The sequence below is a fragment of the Leucopleurus acutus genome (genome assembly GCF_964270905.1).
Source record: "Leucopleurus acutus genome assembly, chromosome: 11".
In the NCBI taxonomy this organism is placed as follows: Eukaryota; Metazoa; Chordata; class Mammalia; order Artiodactyla; family Delphinidae; genus Leucopleurus; species Leucopleurus acutus.
This window is the reverse complement of record NC_139152.1, coordinates 39,265,604-39,285,271: the sequence shown is the minus strand read 5'-3', so window position 1 is coordinate 39,285,271 and position 19,668 is coordinate 39,265,604. Positions and strand designations below refer to the sequence as shown.

The window sequence follows — 19,668 nt, the reverse complement described above, 5'->3', positions numbered from 1 at the left end:
GACAACCAGGCCAAAGATAGGGAGGAAGAAGGATTTCTCACTTGCAGCCACAGTAAGGAGAACACTGGGGATCTTTCCGAAAGCAGTGTCACCCCAAACAGCAAAACTGGGGAAGTGTTAAGCTAAGGGCCCCTGCATGTTCATGGAGGGGCTTGGGCTGTCTGACAGAGTCCAAGCTTTAGTAGAGGGTCAGAAAAGGTCAACAACATCACCCCTCAGTTTCCAGCTGATGTGGTGGTTGAGCTCTTCAGGCTCATCATTCTTTTTTTGTGTGTGCGTTATGCAGGCCTCTCACTGTTGGGGCCTCTCCCGTTGCGGAGCACAGGCCCCCGACGCGCAGGCTCAGCGGCCGTGGCTCACGGGCCCAGCCGCTCCGCGGCATGTGAGATCTTCCCGGACCGGGGCACGAACCCGTGTCCCCTGCATCGGCACGCAGACTCTCAACCACTGTGCCACCAGGGAAGCCCCCAGGTTAATCTTTACTACTGAAACAGAACGGGGAGTTTTTACCACTGATCTTTGCTATCTTTTTTTTTTTTTTTTTCCTGATCTTTGCTATTGTTACTTCTCTTGCCTGATAACAGTCCTTTGTTTCTGCATTCTTTTGTTCCCTTAAGATCATTAAATACTCAGACCTGTTCAAGGGCAAGCACTGTGGCCAGGCTTAGATTACAGAATGGCTTAGGCCCCAAATGGCTTCTCTTCTGTCAAGAAAGCCATGCCTGGTTCTCTTTCTCTGGGGACTCCCTACCCTCTCTGCTTGCATAACGAAAGGCAAAAAACACAATTTGAAGAGATAGAGCAAATAATCAGAACCAGACATGGCAAGAATGTTGTAATTATCATACTAGGGATTTAAAACAACTATGATTCATATGCTAAGGGCTTTAAGGGATAAAGTAGATAGCATGCAAGAACAGATGGGCAATGTAAGCAAAGAGATGGATGTTCTAAGAAACAATTACTGGGCTGCACCCCGCAGGCCTGCAAGCCCTGTACTTGCCCAGCCTGCAGGCCGAGGAAAGAGCCCAGGATGGAGGACAGAGACATCAATGGCTTAGTGGATAGGGGGATCTTACATGCCTGAAGCAAGGTCCTGGAGCAACACCCTGCTCTGTGCACCAGGTGGCAGGCAGCAGTATTCACTACCATGGGGGTGGGTGGGTAGAGGAGAGCGAGGTTACCGGTGATAGAGGGAATTGACCTCAGCACGCCCCTCACTGCCCCTCTATGGTGGCAACACTAGTATGATGGTGAAACTATCATAGTGCAGACATTGTGATCTAAAGGTTAGAACAGTCCCTTGCTGGAACCTGGGGCAAGTATGTAGGCATTTACTGATTAGGCTCTATGATTAAGAGGGAAGGTCAGGCATGTGAGTAGGGTGTAGGTAAGGCAGGGACTGGTTGAACAGGGATGTGCAGAGAGCAAGAGAACAGCCATCTTGGGTGGCCTGATCATACAACAATCAAAAAGAAATGCTAGAGATAAAAAACACTGTAATAGAAATGAAGAATACCTTTGATGGGCTTATTAGTAGACTGGACTGCTGAGGAAAGAATCTCTGTACCTGAGGATAGTTCGATAGGTACAGAAAAACCAAAAGGCAAAGAGAACAAAGACTAAGAAAAACAGAACATTCCAAGTACTGTGGGACAACAACAAAAGGTGTAACATATACATAATGGGAATACCGGGAGAAGAAGGAGCAAACGGAACAGAAGAGATATATATTTTTTATTTTTTTAGAAGGACATTTATTTATTTATTTATTTATGGCTGCATTGGGTCTTCGTTGCTGTGCGCGTGGGCTTTCTCTAGTTGCGTTGAGCGGGGCCTACTCTTTGTCACGGTGCGGGGGCTTCTTGTTGCGGTGGCCTCTTGTGTCGCGGAGCACGGGCTCTAAGCACGCGGGCTTCAGTAGTGGTGGCGCACCGGCTTAGTTGCTCCGTGGCATATGGGATCTTCCCAGACCAGGGCTTGAACCCGTGTCCCCTACATTGGCAGGCGGATTCTTTTTTTAAATAATTAATTAATTAATTTTGGCTGCGTTGGGTTTTCATTGCTGGGTGGGGGCTTTCTCTAGTTGTGGCGAGCGGGGGCCACTCTTCGTTGCGGTAAGCAGGCTTCTCATTGCGGTGGCTTCTCTTGTTGCGGAGCACAGGCTCTAGGTGTGTGGGCTTCAGTAGTTGTGGCACATGGTCTTAGTAGTTGTGGCATGCGGGCCCTAGAGTGCAGGCTCAGTAGTTGTGACGCACTGGCTTAGTTGCTCTGTGTCATGTGGGATCTTCCTGGATCTTCCCACCGCAATGAGAAGCCCACGCACGGCAACAAAGAGTAGCCCCTGTTCACTGCAACTAGAGAAAGCCCACGTGCAGCAACGAAGACCCAATGCAGCCAAAAAAAAAAAACAAAAAAAAGACAGAGATTGTCAGGATGAATCAAAAAACAAGACCCAACTATACACTGTCTACAAGAAACCCACTTTAAATGTAAAGACATGTACAGATTAAAAGGAAATGGATAGAGAAAAATATACCATGCTAATACTAATCAGAAGAAAGCAGGAGTAGCTATGTGAATTTCTGACCCAGCTGACTTCAGAGCAAGCAAAGTTACCACAGATAAAGAAGGGCATTGCGTAACGATAAAGGAGTCAATTCTCCAAGAAGCCATAACAATTCTAAACTGTATACACCTAACAACAGAGCATCAACTACATGAGGCAAAAACTGATAGAACTGAAAGGAGAAATACATGAATCTATTATCATAGTTGGATATTTCAATATCCTTCTCTCAAAAATGGACAGATTTGGCAATAAAAAAGCAGTAAGGACATAGTTGAACTCGACAACACCACTGATCAATTGAATATAATTGACATCTATAGATTACTTCATCCAACAACACAGCATACACATTTTTCTCAAGTTCATATAGATCATTCACCAAGACAGGCCACATTCTGGGCCATAAAACACACCTTAACAAATTTAAAAGAATAGAAGCCATACAATATCTGCTTTCAGACCACAATTAGCAAACTGAATCCAAAACAATATAAAAAGAATTATACACCACCGACCAAGTGGGACTGATTCCAGGTCTGCAAGGCTGGTTAAACATTCAAAAATCAATTAATGTAACCCAGTACATCAACAGTCTAAAAAAGAAAAATCACATGATCACATCAGTAGATGCAGAAAAAGCCTATGACAAAATTCAACACCCATTCATGATAAAAACTCTCAGTAAATTAGGAATAGATGGGAGATTTCTCAACTTGATAAAGACTATCTACAAAATAACCTAGAGCTAACATCACACTTAATCGTGAGAAACTCAAAGGTTCCTGCTAAGATCAGGTACAATGCAAAGATGATCCCTTTCACAGTTCTTTTTCAACATTGTACCCCAACTCCTTGCTAATACCGTAACGCAAGAGAAGGAAATAAAAGATATACAGATTGGGATGGAAGACATAAAACTGTCTTTATTCACAAATAACATGATCATCTATGTAGAAAATCTGAAAGAATCAATGAAAAAACTCCTGGAACTAACAAGCAATTATAGTAAGATTGCAAGATACAAGGTTAATATACTGAAGTCATTGCTTTTCTATATACCACAATGAACAAGTGGAATTTGACATTAAAAACATAATACCATTTACATTAGCCCCTCAAAAATGAAATACTTATGTATAAATCTAAAAAAATATACACAAGACCTATATGAGGAAAACTACAAAACCCTGATGAACAAAGTCAAAGAACAATGAAATAAATAGAAAGATATTTCATGTTCATGGATTGGAAGACTCAATACTGAAGGTGTCAGTTCTTCCCAAGTTGATCTACATATTCAGTGAAATCCTAATCAAAATTCCAGCAAGTTATTTTGTGGATATCAACACGCTAATTCTAAAGTGTATATGGCATGGCAAAAGACCTAGAAGAGCCAATAAAATATTGAAGGAGAATAAAGGAGGACTATATTACCCAACTTTAAGACTTACTATAAAGCTATGTTATCAGGACAGTGTGGTGTTGGTGAAAGAACAGACAAGTAGATCAATGGAATAGAATAGTGAGCCCAGAAATAGACACCCCTAAATATAGTCAACAATCTTTGACAAAGGAGCCAAGGCAGTGCAACGGAGTTAAGGTAATCTTTTCAATTTTTCAACCTTTTCAACTTGTCAGTGATGTTAGAGCAACTGGACATTCACATGCAAAAAAATCTAAACACAGACCTTATATCCTTCACTAAAATTAACTTAAAATGGATCATAGACCTAAATGGAAAACACAAAACTATAAAACTCCTAGAAGATAACATAAGAAAAAAACCTACGTGACTTGGGGTCTGGTAATGCTTTTTTATTTTTATTTTTATTTTTTTTGCGGCATACGGGCCTCTCACTGTTGTGGCCTCTCACTGTTGTGGCCTCTCCTGCCGCGGTGCACAGGCTCCGGACGCGCAGGCTCAGCGGCCATGGCTCATGGGCCCAGCCGCTCCGCGGCATGTGGGATCTTCTCGGACCGGGGCATGAACCCGTGTCCCCTGCATCAGCAGGCGAACTCTCAACCACTGCACCACCAGGGAAACCCTATTTTTTATTTTTAAAAATATTTACTTTTTGGCTGCGTTGGGTCTTCGTTGCTGCGCATGGGCTTTTTCTAGCTGCGGCGAGCGGGGGCTACTCTTTGTTGTGGTGCACGGGCTTCTCACCGTGGCTTCTCTTGTTACGGAGCACAGGCTTTAGGCACGTGGGCTTCAGCACTTGCAGCACACGGGCTCAGTAGTTGCGGCACGTGGGCCCTAGAGCACAGGGGCTTCTGCAGTTGCGGTGCGTGGGCTCAGTATTTGTTGCTCACAGGCTCTAGAGTGCAGGCTCAGCAGTTGTGGCACACAGGCTTAGTTGCTCCGCGACCTGTGGGATCTTCCCAGACCAGGGATCAAACCTGTGTCCCCTGCATTGGCAGGTGGATTCTTAACCACTGTGCCACCAGGGAAGTCCCTGGTAATGCTTTTTTAGGTACAACATCAAAGGCAAAATCCGTGAAAGAAAAAATTGATAACCTATACTTCATTAACACTAAAAACTTCTGCTAGAATAAAAACCATATGATCATCTCAGTAGATGCAGAGAAAGCTTTTGATAAAATTCAATATCCATTTATGATCAAAACTCTCCAGAAAGTGGGCATAGAGGGAACGTATCTCAACATAATAAAGGCCATCTATGACAAACCCACAGCTAGCATCATACTCAGTGGTGAAAAACTAAAAGCATTCCCTCTAAGATCACGAACAAGTCAAGGATGCCCACTCTCGCCACTTTTATTTAACAAAGTTTTGGAAGTCCTAGCCACAGCAATCAGAGAAGAAAAAGAAATAAAAGGAATCCAAATTGGAAAGGAAGAAGTAAAACTGTCACTGTTTGCAGATGACATGATACTATATTTAGAAAATCCTAAAGATGTCACCAGAAAACTACTAGAGCTCATCAATGAATTTGGTAAAGTTGCAGGTTATAAAATTATAACACAGAAATCTCTTGCATTTCTATACACTAACACAACTATCAGAAAGAGAAATTAAGGAAACGACCCCATTTACAATCACATCAAAAAGAATAAAATACCTAGGAATAAACCAACCTAAGGAGGCAAAAGACTTGTACGCTGAAATCTATAGGACGCTGATGAAAGAAACTGAAGATGACACAAACAGATGGAAAGATATGCCGTGTTCTTGGATTGGAAGAATCACTGCTGTGAAAATGACCATACTACCCAAGGAAATCTACAGATACAACGAAATCCCTATCAAATTACCAACGGCAATTTTCACAGAACTGGAACAAACAATCTTAAAATCTGTATGGAAACACAGATGATCTCAAATAGCCAAAACAATCTGGAGAAAGAAGAATTGAGCGAGAGGAAACATGCTTCCTGACTTCATACTATACTACAAGGTATAGTAATCAAAACAGTATGGTACTCAGGACTTCCCTGGCAGTCCAGAGGTTAAGACTCTGTGCTTCTATTGCAGGGGGCATGGGTTTGATCCCTGGTCAGGAAACTAAGATCCTGCATGCTGTGTGGTGCAGCCAAAACACACACCCACACACACCCACACACACACACACACACACACACACACACACACACAAAATAACCCAGTATGGTACTGGTACAAAAACAGACACACAGATCAATGGTAAAGGATAGAAAGCCCAGAAATAAACGCATGCACTTATGGTCAATTAATCTATGACAAAGGAGGCAAGAATATACAGTGGAGAAAGGACAGTCTCTTCAATAAGTGGTGCTGGGAAAACTGGACAGCTACATGTAAAAGAATGAAATTAGAACATTCTCTAACAGCATATACAAAAATAAACTCAAAATGGATTAAAGACCTAAATGTAAGACCGGATACTATAAAACTCCTAGAGGGGGCTTCCCTGGTGGCGCAGTGGTTGGGAGTCCACCTGCCGATGCAGGGGACACGGGTTCGTGCCCCGGTCCGGGAGGATCCCACATGCCGTGGAGTGGCTAGGCCCGTGAGCCATGGCCGCTGAGCCTGCGCGTCCGGAGCCTGCGCTCCGCAACGGGAGAGGCCACAGCAGTGAGAGGCCCGCGTACCGCAAAACAAAAACAAAAACAAAGCAAACAAACAAAAAAACCCCAAAAAACTCCTACAGGAAAACATAGGCAGAACACTCTTTGACATAAATTGCAGGAATAGTTTTTTGAATCCATCTCCTAGAGTAATGGAAACAAAAGCAAAAGTAAACAAATGGGACCTAATTAAACTTAAAAGCTTTTGCACAGCAAAGGAAACCATAATCAAAACAAAAAGACAACACACAGAATGGGAGAAAATATTTGCAAATGATGCAACCAAAGAGGGATTAATTTCCAAAATATACAAACAGCTTATACAGCTCAATATAAAACAAACAAACAACAGAATCAGAAAATGTGTAGAAGACCTAAACAGACAGTAGGGAACCCTCCTACACTGTTGGTGGGAATGCAAATTGGTATAGCCGCTATGGAAAACAGTACAGAGGTTCCTTAAATAACTAAAAACAGAGTTACCATATGATCCAGCAATCCTACTCCTGGGCATATATCCGGAAAAGACAGAGACTCTAATTTGAAAAGATGTACCCCAATGTTCACAGCAGCACTATTTACAATAGCCAAGCCATGGAAGCAACCTAAATGTCCATCAACAGATGAATGGGTAAAGAAGATGTGATACACACACACACACACACACACACACACACACACACACACAATGGAATATCACTTAGTCATAAAAAGGAACGAAACAGTGTCATCTGCAATATGGATGGACCTAGAGATTATCATACTAAGTGAAGTAAGTCAGACAGAGAAAGACAAATATCATATGATATCACTTAAATGTGAAATCTAAAAAAATGATACAAATGAATGTACTTACAAAACAGAAATAGACTCACAGACATAGAAAACAACTTATGGTTACCAAAGGGCGAAGAGTGGGGAGGGATAAATTAGGAGTTTGGGGTTAACAGATACGCACCACTATATATAAAACAGATAAACAAGAACCTATTGTATAGCACAGGGAACTACTGGGTTGGCCAGAGTCTGTTTGATTTTTTTCTGTACGATGGCTCTAGTAGTGCTTGTCTTTAACTTCATTCGAAACAATTTTGTTAGATTGTATTGTGACAGCATATCAGCATGCATTAAAAGAAAACTTATCAAAATTGGTGAATTTTTGTGTAGCCATTTTAATACTGAAGTTGGAAGAAAAACAGCAACATTTTCAGCATATTATGCTTTATTATTTCAAGAAAGGTAAAAACACAACTGAAATGCACAAAAGATTTGTGCAGTGTATGGAGAAGGTGCTGTGACTGATTGAACGTGTTGAAACTGGTTTGCAAAGTTTCATGCTGGAGATTCCTCGCTGTATGGTGCTCCCCCGTCGGGTAGACCAGTTGACGTTGATAGCGATCAAATTGAGACATTAATTGAGAACAATCAACGTGGCTATACCACATGGGAGATAGTCGACATACTCAAAATACCCAAATCAAGTGTTGAAAATCATTTGCACCAGTTTGGTTATATTCATAGCTTTGATGTTTGGGTTCCACGTAAGTTAAGCGAAAAAAATCTTCTTGACCATATTTCCGCCTGCGATTCTCTACTTAAACATAAGCGAAAACGTTCCAGTTTTAAAACAAATTGTGATGGGTGATGAAAAGTGGATACTGTACAATAATGTGTAATGGAAGAGATTGTGGGGCAAGTGAAATGAACCATCACCAACCACACCAAAGGCCAATCTTCATCCAAAGAAGGTGATGCTGTGTATATGGTGGAATTGGAAGGGAGTCCTCTATTATGAGCTCCTTCCAGAAAAACCAAACCATTAATTCCAACAAGTACTGCTCCCAATTATATATATAACTGAATCACTTTGCCGTACACCTGAAACATTGTAAATTAACTATACTTCAAGTAAAAAAAAAATTCTGCTCTGGGAAAGACAATATCAAGGGAATTAGCAGACAAGCCACAAATGGGGAGAAAATATTTGCAAAAATATTTGATAAAGACCGTTATCCAAAATATATAAAGGATGCTTGAAACTACAAAAAGTAAACAACCAATTAAAGAATGGGACCTTAAAAGACATCAACCATCAATAGACCAAAGAAGATCTACAGAAGGCAAATAAGCATATGAAAAGATGCTCCACCTCATATGTCATCAGGGAAGTGCAAATTAAAACAAGACACCATTACACACTTGTTAGAATGGCCAAAATCTGGAACACTGACAACACCAAATGCTGGTAAGGATATGGAGCAATAGAATCTCTCAGACATCGAGGGTGGAAAAGCAAACCGGTATAGCCACTCTGGAAGACAGTTTGATTTTGTAACAAAACTAAGCATATTCTTACCATATAATCCAGCAATTGCACTCCTTCATAATTACACCCCCAAAGGAACTGAAAACTTCTGTCCACGCAAAACTCTACAAATGGATGTTTTTAGCAGTTTCATTCATCATGGCTCAAACTTGGAAGCAACCAAGGTGTCCTTCGGCAGGTGCATGGATAAACTGTGGTACGTCGAACAATGGAATATAATTCACAGCTAAAAAGAAATGGGCTATCAAGCCATGTAAAGACATGGAGGAATCTGAAGCTCATATTACGAAGTGAGAAAAGCCAAACTGAGAAGGCTCCATACCGTATAATTTCAACTATTTGACATTGTGGAAAGGGCAAATCTATGGAGACAGTAAAAATAATCAATGGCTGCTGGGGGTGAGCGTGGAGGGGGAGAGATGAATATGCAGAGCACAGAGGATTTTTAGGGCAGTGGAAATACTCTGTACGGTATTATAATGATAGATATATAGCCATTAGTCATTTGTCCAAACCCACTGTACAACACCAAGAGTGAACCCTTAGTTAAATTATGGATTCTGGGTGACTATGATGTGTCAATGTAGGTTCATACCTGGTAAAAACTGTACCATTCTGGCAAGTGATGTTGATAAAGGGGGAAGGCTATGTATATCTTGGGGTAGGGGGTGTATGGGAAATCTCTGTACCCTTATCTTAATTTTATTGTAAACCCAAACTGCTCTCAGAAAATAAAGTCTTTAAAAAAAAAAAAGAACGGAAGGAGCATTGCACATAGACTCTGAGGGGATACATGGAGACTGGTGGTCCCTAGCCTTGGTAACCAGTCCCCTTGACCACGTACACAGGGGACATAAGGACACCTCTGGATGCAGCTTCTGTGGTTGCAGAGGTTGACCAAACTGAGGGAGGAGGAGTGCCAGAGAGATACAAGGAGACTTCTCACCTGTAAACAGATTATTTAGGCCACAGATGCTAGGAAAATGACAGGTATGGAGTAGTGCCTCAGGTAAGTTACAGAGTGCAGATTTCAGAAATAGGGCCACTCTTACCCTTCCTCAAGGGAGGTCACAGTCAAATGAGCCAGACAGGGGGTAGTAGAACAGGCAGTCACAGGTGCCAGCTCTGAAGACAGACTGCCCAGGTACCTCACCAGGCTCTGTCATTTGCTGGCTGTACGGGCAAATTTTGTAATTATTCAGGTCAGCGTCCTTATCAGTAAAATGGGGATAATATTACCATTGCTGTGAGATGAGGAATGTAAAATAACATGCTTATTTCTTATTACAATTCTTACTTGTCTTCCTTATTATACAGATTTCACTTTGCATTAGGAGAGGCAGTTTACCTTCCCTGCTATCAACCTTAACCTTTACCTCCTGGTGCCCAGTACTTGTGCTTCTTAGAGACATCTTCAGAGGTCTTCCAGACAGTCAAGTGGGAGACAGGGAGAGATGTAGGAGAGAGTTATTAAATCCCCGGGTCTGGACCTTAGCTTTACAGGAGGGAGAGACAGGAAATAACATTTGTTGAGCTCCTACCATGTCCCAAGCTGTGCTAAGTAGGCCATCTACATACATTTTCTTACTCCAGTAGGTACTTTTATCTTCTCCATTTTAACTTTAATTTACATTAAGCCTCAGTGTACAGATTACATTCAGATTACATTTTCAGTAAGTGGAAGAATCAGCATTGCAGAATTCAACCTTCTTCCTCAGGTTATAGTGAGCCTGGATTTCTAGCAGTATCAACTCATTCATTCACTATTCTTTTGACAAATAATTAAGGCCTTTGATAGAGGTTACTGGTTGCCCCTCAGTATCTGCTCCCTTCCTCTCCTTCTTTATTTACTGAATTCTTGTTTTTAGATGAGCACATGACTGCCAATAATAAAAAACCCTCAACCTCCTTTGCAGAGGGAAGGCTGCCATTACAGGCATAGTTTTTTGTAGGACAGTGGGAGCCTCAGGATTAGGTGATGGTGGCCATCAAGACCACCTGACTAACTCCTCTCACTTTGATTTTGTACTCACCAAGCAACAACTGATTATTATGTGAAGAAAGAGAGAGAGAGAGAGAGAGAGAGAGAGAAAAAGATGTGAGAGGGTCCATGAGGTTTTACTAGAACAGCCAGCTGGCCCCCTTCTCTCTCATCTCAGTTGACTCTGCCAGAATTAATTTGTAAAGATAGACTTGCTTTGGGACTTCCCTGGTGGTCCAGTGGTTAAGACTCTGCACTTCCACTGCAGGGGGCACAGGTTCCACCCCCAGTCGGGGAACTAAGATCCAGCAGGCCCTGCGGTGTGGTAAAAAAAAAAAAAAAAACCATAAAAACCCCAACAGAGTTGCTTTTGTTAAGAACATCTATAAATCAATATCTGTTTTAAAATTATTTATTATTAGATTAATTTTAAAACACACACCAAAAAACCCTTAAAAGTCAGTTTTCTGTCCGCCAACACAAAAAAGAAAAGAATCATTCCCTTAGTAAATATTTTGGTGACAGTTAATGATTTGACTACTATGAGTTTAAAATACAAAGATACCAAATAATTATACAGTGGGAAAGATGTGCTGATGACTTTGTAAGGAAGGTCCCCAGGGTGGTTTTTCACTGATCCTTACCTGGATTAGTGGGTCCCAGCCTCAACTGCATGGCTATATCTTGTGCTTTTAAAAAAATCAGGATGCCCAGGCTGTGCTAATTAAATCACAATCTCTGGGGAGAGGTCCTAGAAATCAGTATTTCTTTTCCCCACACTCCCAAGGTGATTCCAAAGTTCAGTCAAGCTTGAGAGCCACTAATCTGAATTTTTGGTCTAATGTTTAAGATCACAGAGCTATTTCAAATGGAAAGGTTTGTTTGCTTCTGTTTGTTTTTGTGGGCTTTTAAAATTACTTTTGTTTTACAGTTTTAGAGTTGCCATGAAAAATGAGAGAAAGTTCACTCATACAGGAAGCAGAAGCACAAAATATTAAAAGCTTCATATTCTTTTTTCTTTGTGGCCAGGGAAATCTAAAGACAGACCTTAATACCGACACACATCCAAGAAAGACTCAGAAATAGATATTTAGAAAAGGAAAGAGTTTACTTGCAAAGGTGCAAGGTAGGCAGACTGAGAAACTGGTTTGCCGAATACAAGAACTTAAAGAAAAAAATACTACAAAAATTGCTAGAGTTACTAGTTTACATAGCCTGTTTATGGTAGACAAACTAACTTTCTCACATGATTATCATACAAAGGTTGTAAAATACCATTACACACAGAAAGGCAAATATTAAAACTGAGGGGAGGGCTTCCCTGGTGGCGCAGTGGTTGAGAGTCCGCCTGCCTATGCAGGGGACACGGGTTCGTGCCCCGGTCCGGGAGGATCCCACATGCCGCGGAGCGGCTGGGCCCGTGAGCCATGGCCGCTGAGCCTGCGCGTCCGGAGCCTGTGCTCCGCAACGGGAGAGGCCACAGCAGTGAGATGCCTGCGTACCGCAAAAAAAAAAAAACAACTGAGGGGAATCCAAGGAATTATTCAAGGCGTTATTATTTGGGGAATCAGAACAAGTCAGGATGATCCTGCAGTTTTTGGATTACCTAGTGTGAAGTTTGGTCATACCGGAAGCAGGCAAAGCAGCAGATTTTGCTTTAACACACCTGTCAACGCTCTAGGCTGGTTCTACCCCGAAGAGAGCACAGTGTATCTGACCTTCTGCGCACGCTCCGACCCGGCTCCAGGGGGTGGGGCGAGGGCACGCGGAGACTTGTGGGAAAGCCCAGGAAGGCAGGGCCCGGCGTGAGTCATTGCGGGCGGGAAGCTGCGGAAGTGGGGACGGTAACAGCACGTTAAGGTGAGCCGGCTTTGCGGTTATCACCGGCTGCAGCAGCGAGGAGGCTTTTGGGGTCGCTCTGCGGGAGGAGGGGTGCAGCCGTGGATCCCGGGTGACGCCGAGAGGGCAAGGGCGGACGGCAGGGCCCGGCGTTGGGGCGGCGCGGCGGTGTCTAGGGTAGAGGCGCACCGGGGAGCTCGTTCCGGGAGGGGCTCGCCCCGAGCAGCCCGGGCCTGGACGGACAGCCTTGCTGTCGGTCTCTCCACCCCGGCTGCCCGGATTATTGGGCGATTTGCGTTGGTCAGGACCTTAGATTCACCCTCCCCAGGGGACCTCGGTGGGGCCCAACCCCCTTTTGGCGTGGGTGTGCAATGCTCGCCCGGATATTGGGTATGAAATTGATACCCCAGGCGCTGGAAGTTTCTGGTTGCCTGCCTGGACGCAGGTTCCGTGGGAGCAGAGGTGATAGGCGAAATGGAAAAGGTTTCTTCTCCCCCCCTCCCCACCAACGTATCTCAGTGGCTTGCTGCGCTTTTATTCACATTTTTTTTTTTTTTTTTTTTTTGCAATACGCGGGCCTCTCACTATTGTGGTCTCTCCCGTTGCGGAGCACAGGCTCCGGACGCGCAGGCCCAGCGGCCATGGCTCACGGGCCCAGCCGCTCCGCGGCATGTGGGATCTTCCCGGACCGGGGAACGAACCCGCGTCCCCTGCATCGGCGGGTGGACCCTCAACCACTGCGCCACCAAGGAAGCCCTTATTCACATTTTTGAGTCCTTCGGCAAAACGTTGTACTAGCTTTGTTTTTTAATGAGATATACGTATGTGATCAAACATGGGCACTGCCTGAAAGAAGCTTAAGTTTAGTTTACTTTCTGACGCAAGGCCGGGGGGGTCAGAAGACCTATATGCGGTTGCAAACATCTGTTCCTCCTCCTAAACGAATCCGTTTTCTAATCTCTTCTGTCTCTCCCATCCTAACCAATCCTCACCCCCCTGTCCACCCCATACACACTTAAGCTTTGAATTCCCTCCCACCTTTTTGGGGACCTTGCCGCATCACGCATCCCCTTTCCTATATTTTCTTTTACCTTGCTCCTCAATTCCCCGCCCATACTCGTGGGCAGTTTTAGGTTATGAAAGGCAAAATTATGCTAATCCCCATATAATCTCATTTACTCAGCTCATTTTATTTCTCTCCTTAAAAAAAACCCATTAAAACTAAACAATCTTTATATGACTAAATATAATGCACTTTATTTCCTCCATGTGACTTCTGTGGCCGTTGACACTGCTAACTTTCCGTATTCTTGAACTAAAACTTCTCTTCTGTGACAGTACTCCAAGTTTTCCTCCCAGCTCTCTAGATGCCACTGCCTGATTTTTACTGTGTTGGCATTTCTTCCTTGGTTTGTTCCCTAGATATGTGTTCTTCAGGCTTCCCCCAGCGCCCCCCCCCCCATTGTCACAGTAATTAAACATATCCAAATCTCATGATTGTAGCTTCTACCTTTATGCTAGTGACACCCAAATTTATATTTCTAGTCCTCTGTAACTACATACTGGCTATGTTCTGATGTCCCATAAGAACTCAATCACCTTATCCCAAACTGAAAAAAATCTGTCTTTACACATGTTCTGCAATCCTGAAACCTCTTTTCCTTTTAAAATTGTGATTCCTGACTCAAAGTGGTACCACTAATCTTACCAGGCTCCCAAACCAGAAATCTAAGACTGAGTCCTTCTCTGCTCACCAACTCCTCAATCTAATGAGTCATCATGTCCCTTTTATTTTACCACCTTAATGTTTCCCACAGCTTTCAGACTGTAGGTCAGATCTCATGGCCTGGCATTTCCTGATCTGTCCCGTATTTGCCTTCTCTTCCGTTATTCTCCCTCCCAGTCCCTCATTCTCCTGGCCCACTCCTCCACATTAATCACTTGGCTGGCCCCTTTTGAAACATGGCTAAATTTCAGCACCTCTGGGGACTCTTTCCTTGAACCTGCCACCCTACTGTCTGATTTATACCTGTCCTTTGTGGTCAGCCCCATAGCATCTGCATGTACCGCTAGCACAGTGGTTCTCAACCAGGAGATATTTGAAAATGTCCGGAGACATTTTTGGTTGTTACAGTCCAGAGGGAAGGGAGTAATACTGGCAACTAGTTAGTAGAGGCCAGGGATGCTGCCAAACATCCTACAATGCACAGGACGGCCAACCCACAACAAAGAATTATCTGGCCCCAAATCTCAGTAGTCCCAAGGTTGAGAAACCCTGCCTAGCATAATATTTTGTTACTCAGTACTTCGATTATTTTCTTTTCTCCTCCACTAGAGAAGGGACCTTGTCTTGTTTTGCATCCCTAAATCTTGATACAGGGCCTTTCACGTAGCCAAAGTTCAATAAATGTTGGAAAAAAAAAAGAGTAAAGGAGGTAATTAGGCTAAACGTATAAACTCTAGAGACGAGCAGCCAATCTGCTACCCATAGGCTGCTTGCTAATTTTCAGTGATTTCCTCCCTTTTGCCTTTTATTCACGTTGCATGGATGCCCAACCTATCTGTTTATTTTGCATTTGTTTATTCAGCAAACATTGATTGACTCATTTTAAGCATAATATACTGATATTTTCTGTCTTCTGCATCACTTTAGGTTCCTTTCCTTACATGTATCTTGGCCATTTATGAAGAGGTAAAGATCATTAATTAGCTGGGTTTCAAAAAAAATAAACCAAATAATTCTATTTAATTCTTATCAGAGGTTGGTTGATAAAAACTGTGCAGGCCACAATGACTTCAGCAAGTAAAGCAATTGAATTACAACTACAAGTGAAACAAAACGCAGAAGAGTTACAAGACTTTATGAGGGATTTAGAAAACTGGGAAAAAGATATTAAACAAAAGGATATGGAACTTAGAAGACAGAGTGGTGTTCCTGAAGAGGTAAATTGCTTAATTAAATTCCTACTTTAGCATCCAGCAAAACTATCTTAAAGTAAAGCACCACCTTTAAAATGTTTTGTGGAAATACTGATTGAAGTGATTTGCTTTCTGCCAACATTTTGAAAAATTCTACTTTTTAAAGTCTTTGTAATAATTGTATTAACTATATTAAGACATTTTAAGGCTTAGTGAATAGTTCCTGAAAGGAAGACCATGTGATAATTTTAAGGTAAATGAACAGAATCATAAAATATGTGGGTTTGTATATAATTCTGTATATCATATGTAATTATATATTTAGTGATATATTAACATGCAGTATTGCCGTAAAAACTTAGGTAGTACCTAGGCTCAACCAAATGGTTTTCTTAAGACAGTGCATTCAAATACGGATAGCATTTTCATACTGTTTGTAATGATGTGGAGTCAGTTCAGTGTGCCATTGTACTGCTGCTAAATCATTGTACCAAGGCTGAAGATCAGGCAGTTTTTGAATTTAGGATTGCAAATCCTAAAATGCAAAGTGTATAATTAAAATTTCTAGGTAATATCAATACTTTTCTTATGACTGAACAATGTTCAATATTTGTCAAAGGATGAATTAAACTTTTCAGGCATAAGTTATCATTATAAATGAGTGAATTGGTATTTCTAACCACTTGAAAATTAAATTAAAAATTACTTTTACTTGAAAATATACTTTAGTGAGAATTTTGAACATCGCTAGTTATACAGAAAAGAAAAGAGCAGTCTTAAAACGTTGTGTTGTTTTTCCTTCCTAGAATTTACCTCCTATTCGAAATGGGAATCTTAGGAAAAAGAAGAAAGGCAAAGTTAAAGAGTCATCTAAAAAAACCAAAGATGAAAACACAAAAAACAGGATAAAATCTTATGATTATGAGGCATGGGCAAAACTTGATGTGGTAAGCTAATCTGGTTATATGCTTCTTAGTATTTGAGTAAAATTTTCTTGGAGTTAGTTAAGAGTCATGGATTAAATGAAAAATCATGTAGAGTTCTTAGGACCTGTGTCTTTCTCTTATAGACTATTTTGTGTGGAATAAAAACTTAAATACCTAGCTGTTCAGTTAACTAGATTATTTTTTCTCCTACAGTCCTCTATCAGTGAATAGTGGCTAAAACAGCTGGATTCTTTTCTTTTTTCCTATTTTTTCTTTTTTTCTCCTTTTGCACAAATAGTACATAAGAGATCCAGTGTACTCTTCACCCAATCTCCCCTAATGGTTACATCTTATTTAACTATAGTACAGTATCAAAACCAGGAGATTGATATCGGTGCAATGTATGTATAGTTCTTTGCCATTTTATGACCTGTAGATTTGGGTAACCACCATTGCAATTAAGGTACAGAAATATTGCATCACCACAAAGACCTCTCCACCTATAGTTGCGCCTACCTCCTTCCTCTTCATCATCTCTAACCCTTAAACAGCCAGAATTCTAAGATAGTAATAATATGAGAAAAGAAGGACTCTACCAACTTTTTTTTTTTTTTTTTAATAGACTGAAGGACCTGTAGAATACTGGCTAAAATAGAATGCCTTTGGGTTTAGTCTTAGGGCTAGGGCTGCGTGACAGTAGAATTAGGGCTATCTTGATTTCAGGAAGGGCCCTTCTAGGCTGGTGTGGTGCATGCCTCCCATCTCCCACACATGAGACACAGTGTAGCTGGAGAATTAATTACTCTGCCTCATAACCCTCTACCCAGTATTCCAAGCAGCCACTGTCAGGCCAACCTGTGAACGGGAACCTGTTGGCCAGCCTTATTCTAGACTCTGATCCACCCTAAGGGTTGATTTTGTTAGGTTGATTTGGAATACACACTCGCTTTTAGTCTTTTTAAAAGTGTTCATTATGTAATATTTGATTCATACAAAATAGTTTGTAGAGATACGTGTTCTAAAGCATGATAATAAAATGAATACGTAAACCCACCACCTAACATAAAGAGAATTTTTTCAATCCCATTGAAGCTGCCATTGTGCTCCTTCCCTGTCCCATCTTCTTTTCTCCTCTCTATCTTCAGAGGTAACTACTATTCTGATTTTTATGTGTATTATTTTCTTTGCACTTTTTTGTTTAACATTTTTATTGAGGTATAACATTCATACAGTAAAGTCCCAAAATCTTAAATGTACAACTTCCTGAATTTTCACTCATGTACAGAACTGAGAAACTACCATCCAGATCAAGATATAGAACATTTCTCGTATCCCAGAAACCTCCCTTTTCGGTTGATTACCTCCCAAAGGTGGCCACTGTAGTGATCTCTAATATTGTAGATAGGTTTTGCCGGTTTGGGAATTTCTTACAGTTGTATCGTACAGTATGCACTGTTCTCTGTTTGGCTTCTTTTGCTCTTATTGTCTGAGATTGATCTGTACTGTCAGTAGCAGTAGTTTGTTCTGTTTCATTGCTGATCAGAATTCCATCGTGTGGATATATCACAGTTTGTGTATCCATTCTCCTATTGATATACACTGAGTTGTTTTCAGCTTGGGGCCGTTATGAATAAACCTGCTATGAACATTCTTGTACATGTCTTTTGATGGATATAGCACCTGGGATGGTATTTGCTTGGTCATAGTTTGTATATGCATTTAGCATTAGAAGATACTGCCAAATGGTTTTTCAAATTAGTTGTATTTCTCTTTTTATAAAACATTTATTTTTAATTAATTAATTTTTAAATTGAAGCATAGTTGATTTACAATTTAGTTTCAGGTGTACAGCAAAGTGATTCAGTTTTATATGTATATATACATACACACTTATCTGTACTTTTTCAGATTCTTTTCCATTATAGGTTATTACAAGATATTGAGTATAGTTCCCTGTGCTATAGTCGGTGCTTATTGTTTATGTTTTATATATAGTAGTGTATATCTGTTAAACGCAAACTCCTAATTTATCCCTCCCCCACTTCCCCCTTTGGTAACCATAAAGTGTTTTCTATGTCTGAGAGTCTGTTTCTGTTTTGTAAGTGAGTTCATTTGTATCACTTTTTTCTTTTTCTTTTTTAATTTTTATTTTATATTGGAGCATAGTCGATTAACAATGTTGTGTTAGTTTCAGGTGTACAGCAAAGTGATTCAGTTATACATACACATGTATCTATTCTTTTTCAAATTCTTTTCCCGTTTAGGTTATTACAGAATATTGAGCAGAGCTCTCTGTACTATACAGTAGGTCCTTGTTGGTTATCTATTTTAAATATAGTAGTGTGCACATGTCAATCCCAAACTCCCAATCTATCCCAGCCCCCCGACCCTTCCCCCCGGTAACCGTAAGTTTGTTCTCTAAGTCTGTGAATCTGTTTCTGTTTTATAAATAAATTCATTTGTATCTTTTTTTTTTATTTTTTAGATTCTGCATATAAGCAATATCATATGATATTTGTCTTTCTCTGTCTGACTTACTTCACTTAGTATGATAATCTCCATATCCATCCATGTTGCTGCAAATGGCATTATTTTATTCTTTTTTGTGGCTGAGTAATATTCCATTGTATATATGTACCACATTTTCTTTATCCCTTCCTCTGTCGATGGACATTTAGGTTGCTTCCATGTCTTGGCTATTGTAAATAGTGCTGCTAGGAGCATTGGGCTGCATGTATGTTTTCAAATTAGAGTTTTTGTCTTTTCCGGTTATATGCCCAGGAGTGGGATTGCTGGATCATATGGTAGCTCTATTTTTAGTTTTGTAAGGAACCTCTATACTGTTCTCCATAGTGGCTGAACCAATTTACATTCCCACCAGCAGAGTGGGAGGGTTCCCTTTTCTCCACGCCCTCTCCAGCATTTATTATTTGTAGACTTTTTGATGATGGCTGCTCTGACTGGTGTGAAGTGATACCTCATTGTAGTTTTGATTTGCATTTCTCTGATAATTAGTGATGTTGAGCATCTTTTCATG

General features: G+C 41.2%; 1 protein-coding gene across 2 annotated transcripts in view; it reads left to right on the top strand.

The window, feature by feature from the left end:
- Window positions 1–12,764: 12,764 nt before the first annotated feature.
- The window catches only part of RPAP3 (RNA polymerase II associated protein 3), a 41,965-nt gene continuing 35,061 nt past the window's right edge, over window positions 12,765–19,668 (top strand). The window contains exons 1-3 of one of the 2 annotated variants that reach the window (XM_082851122.1): window positions 12,765–12,807; window positions 15,440–15,729; window positions 16,512–16,652. In XM_082851122.1, the coding sequence (XP_082707248.1) occupies window positions 15,577–15,729; window positions 16,512–16,652 (294 nt within the window). In that variant the 5' untranslated portion in view covers window positions 12,765–12,807; window positions 15,440–15,576. The remainder of the gene's footprint in view (window positions 12,808–15,439; window positions 15,730–16,511; window positions 16,653–19,668) is intronic. The other variant, XM_082851123.1, reaches the window with a different exon arrangement.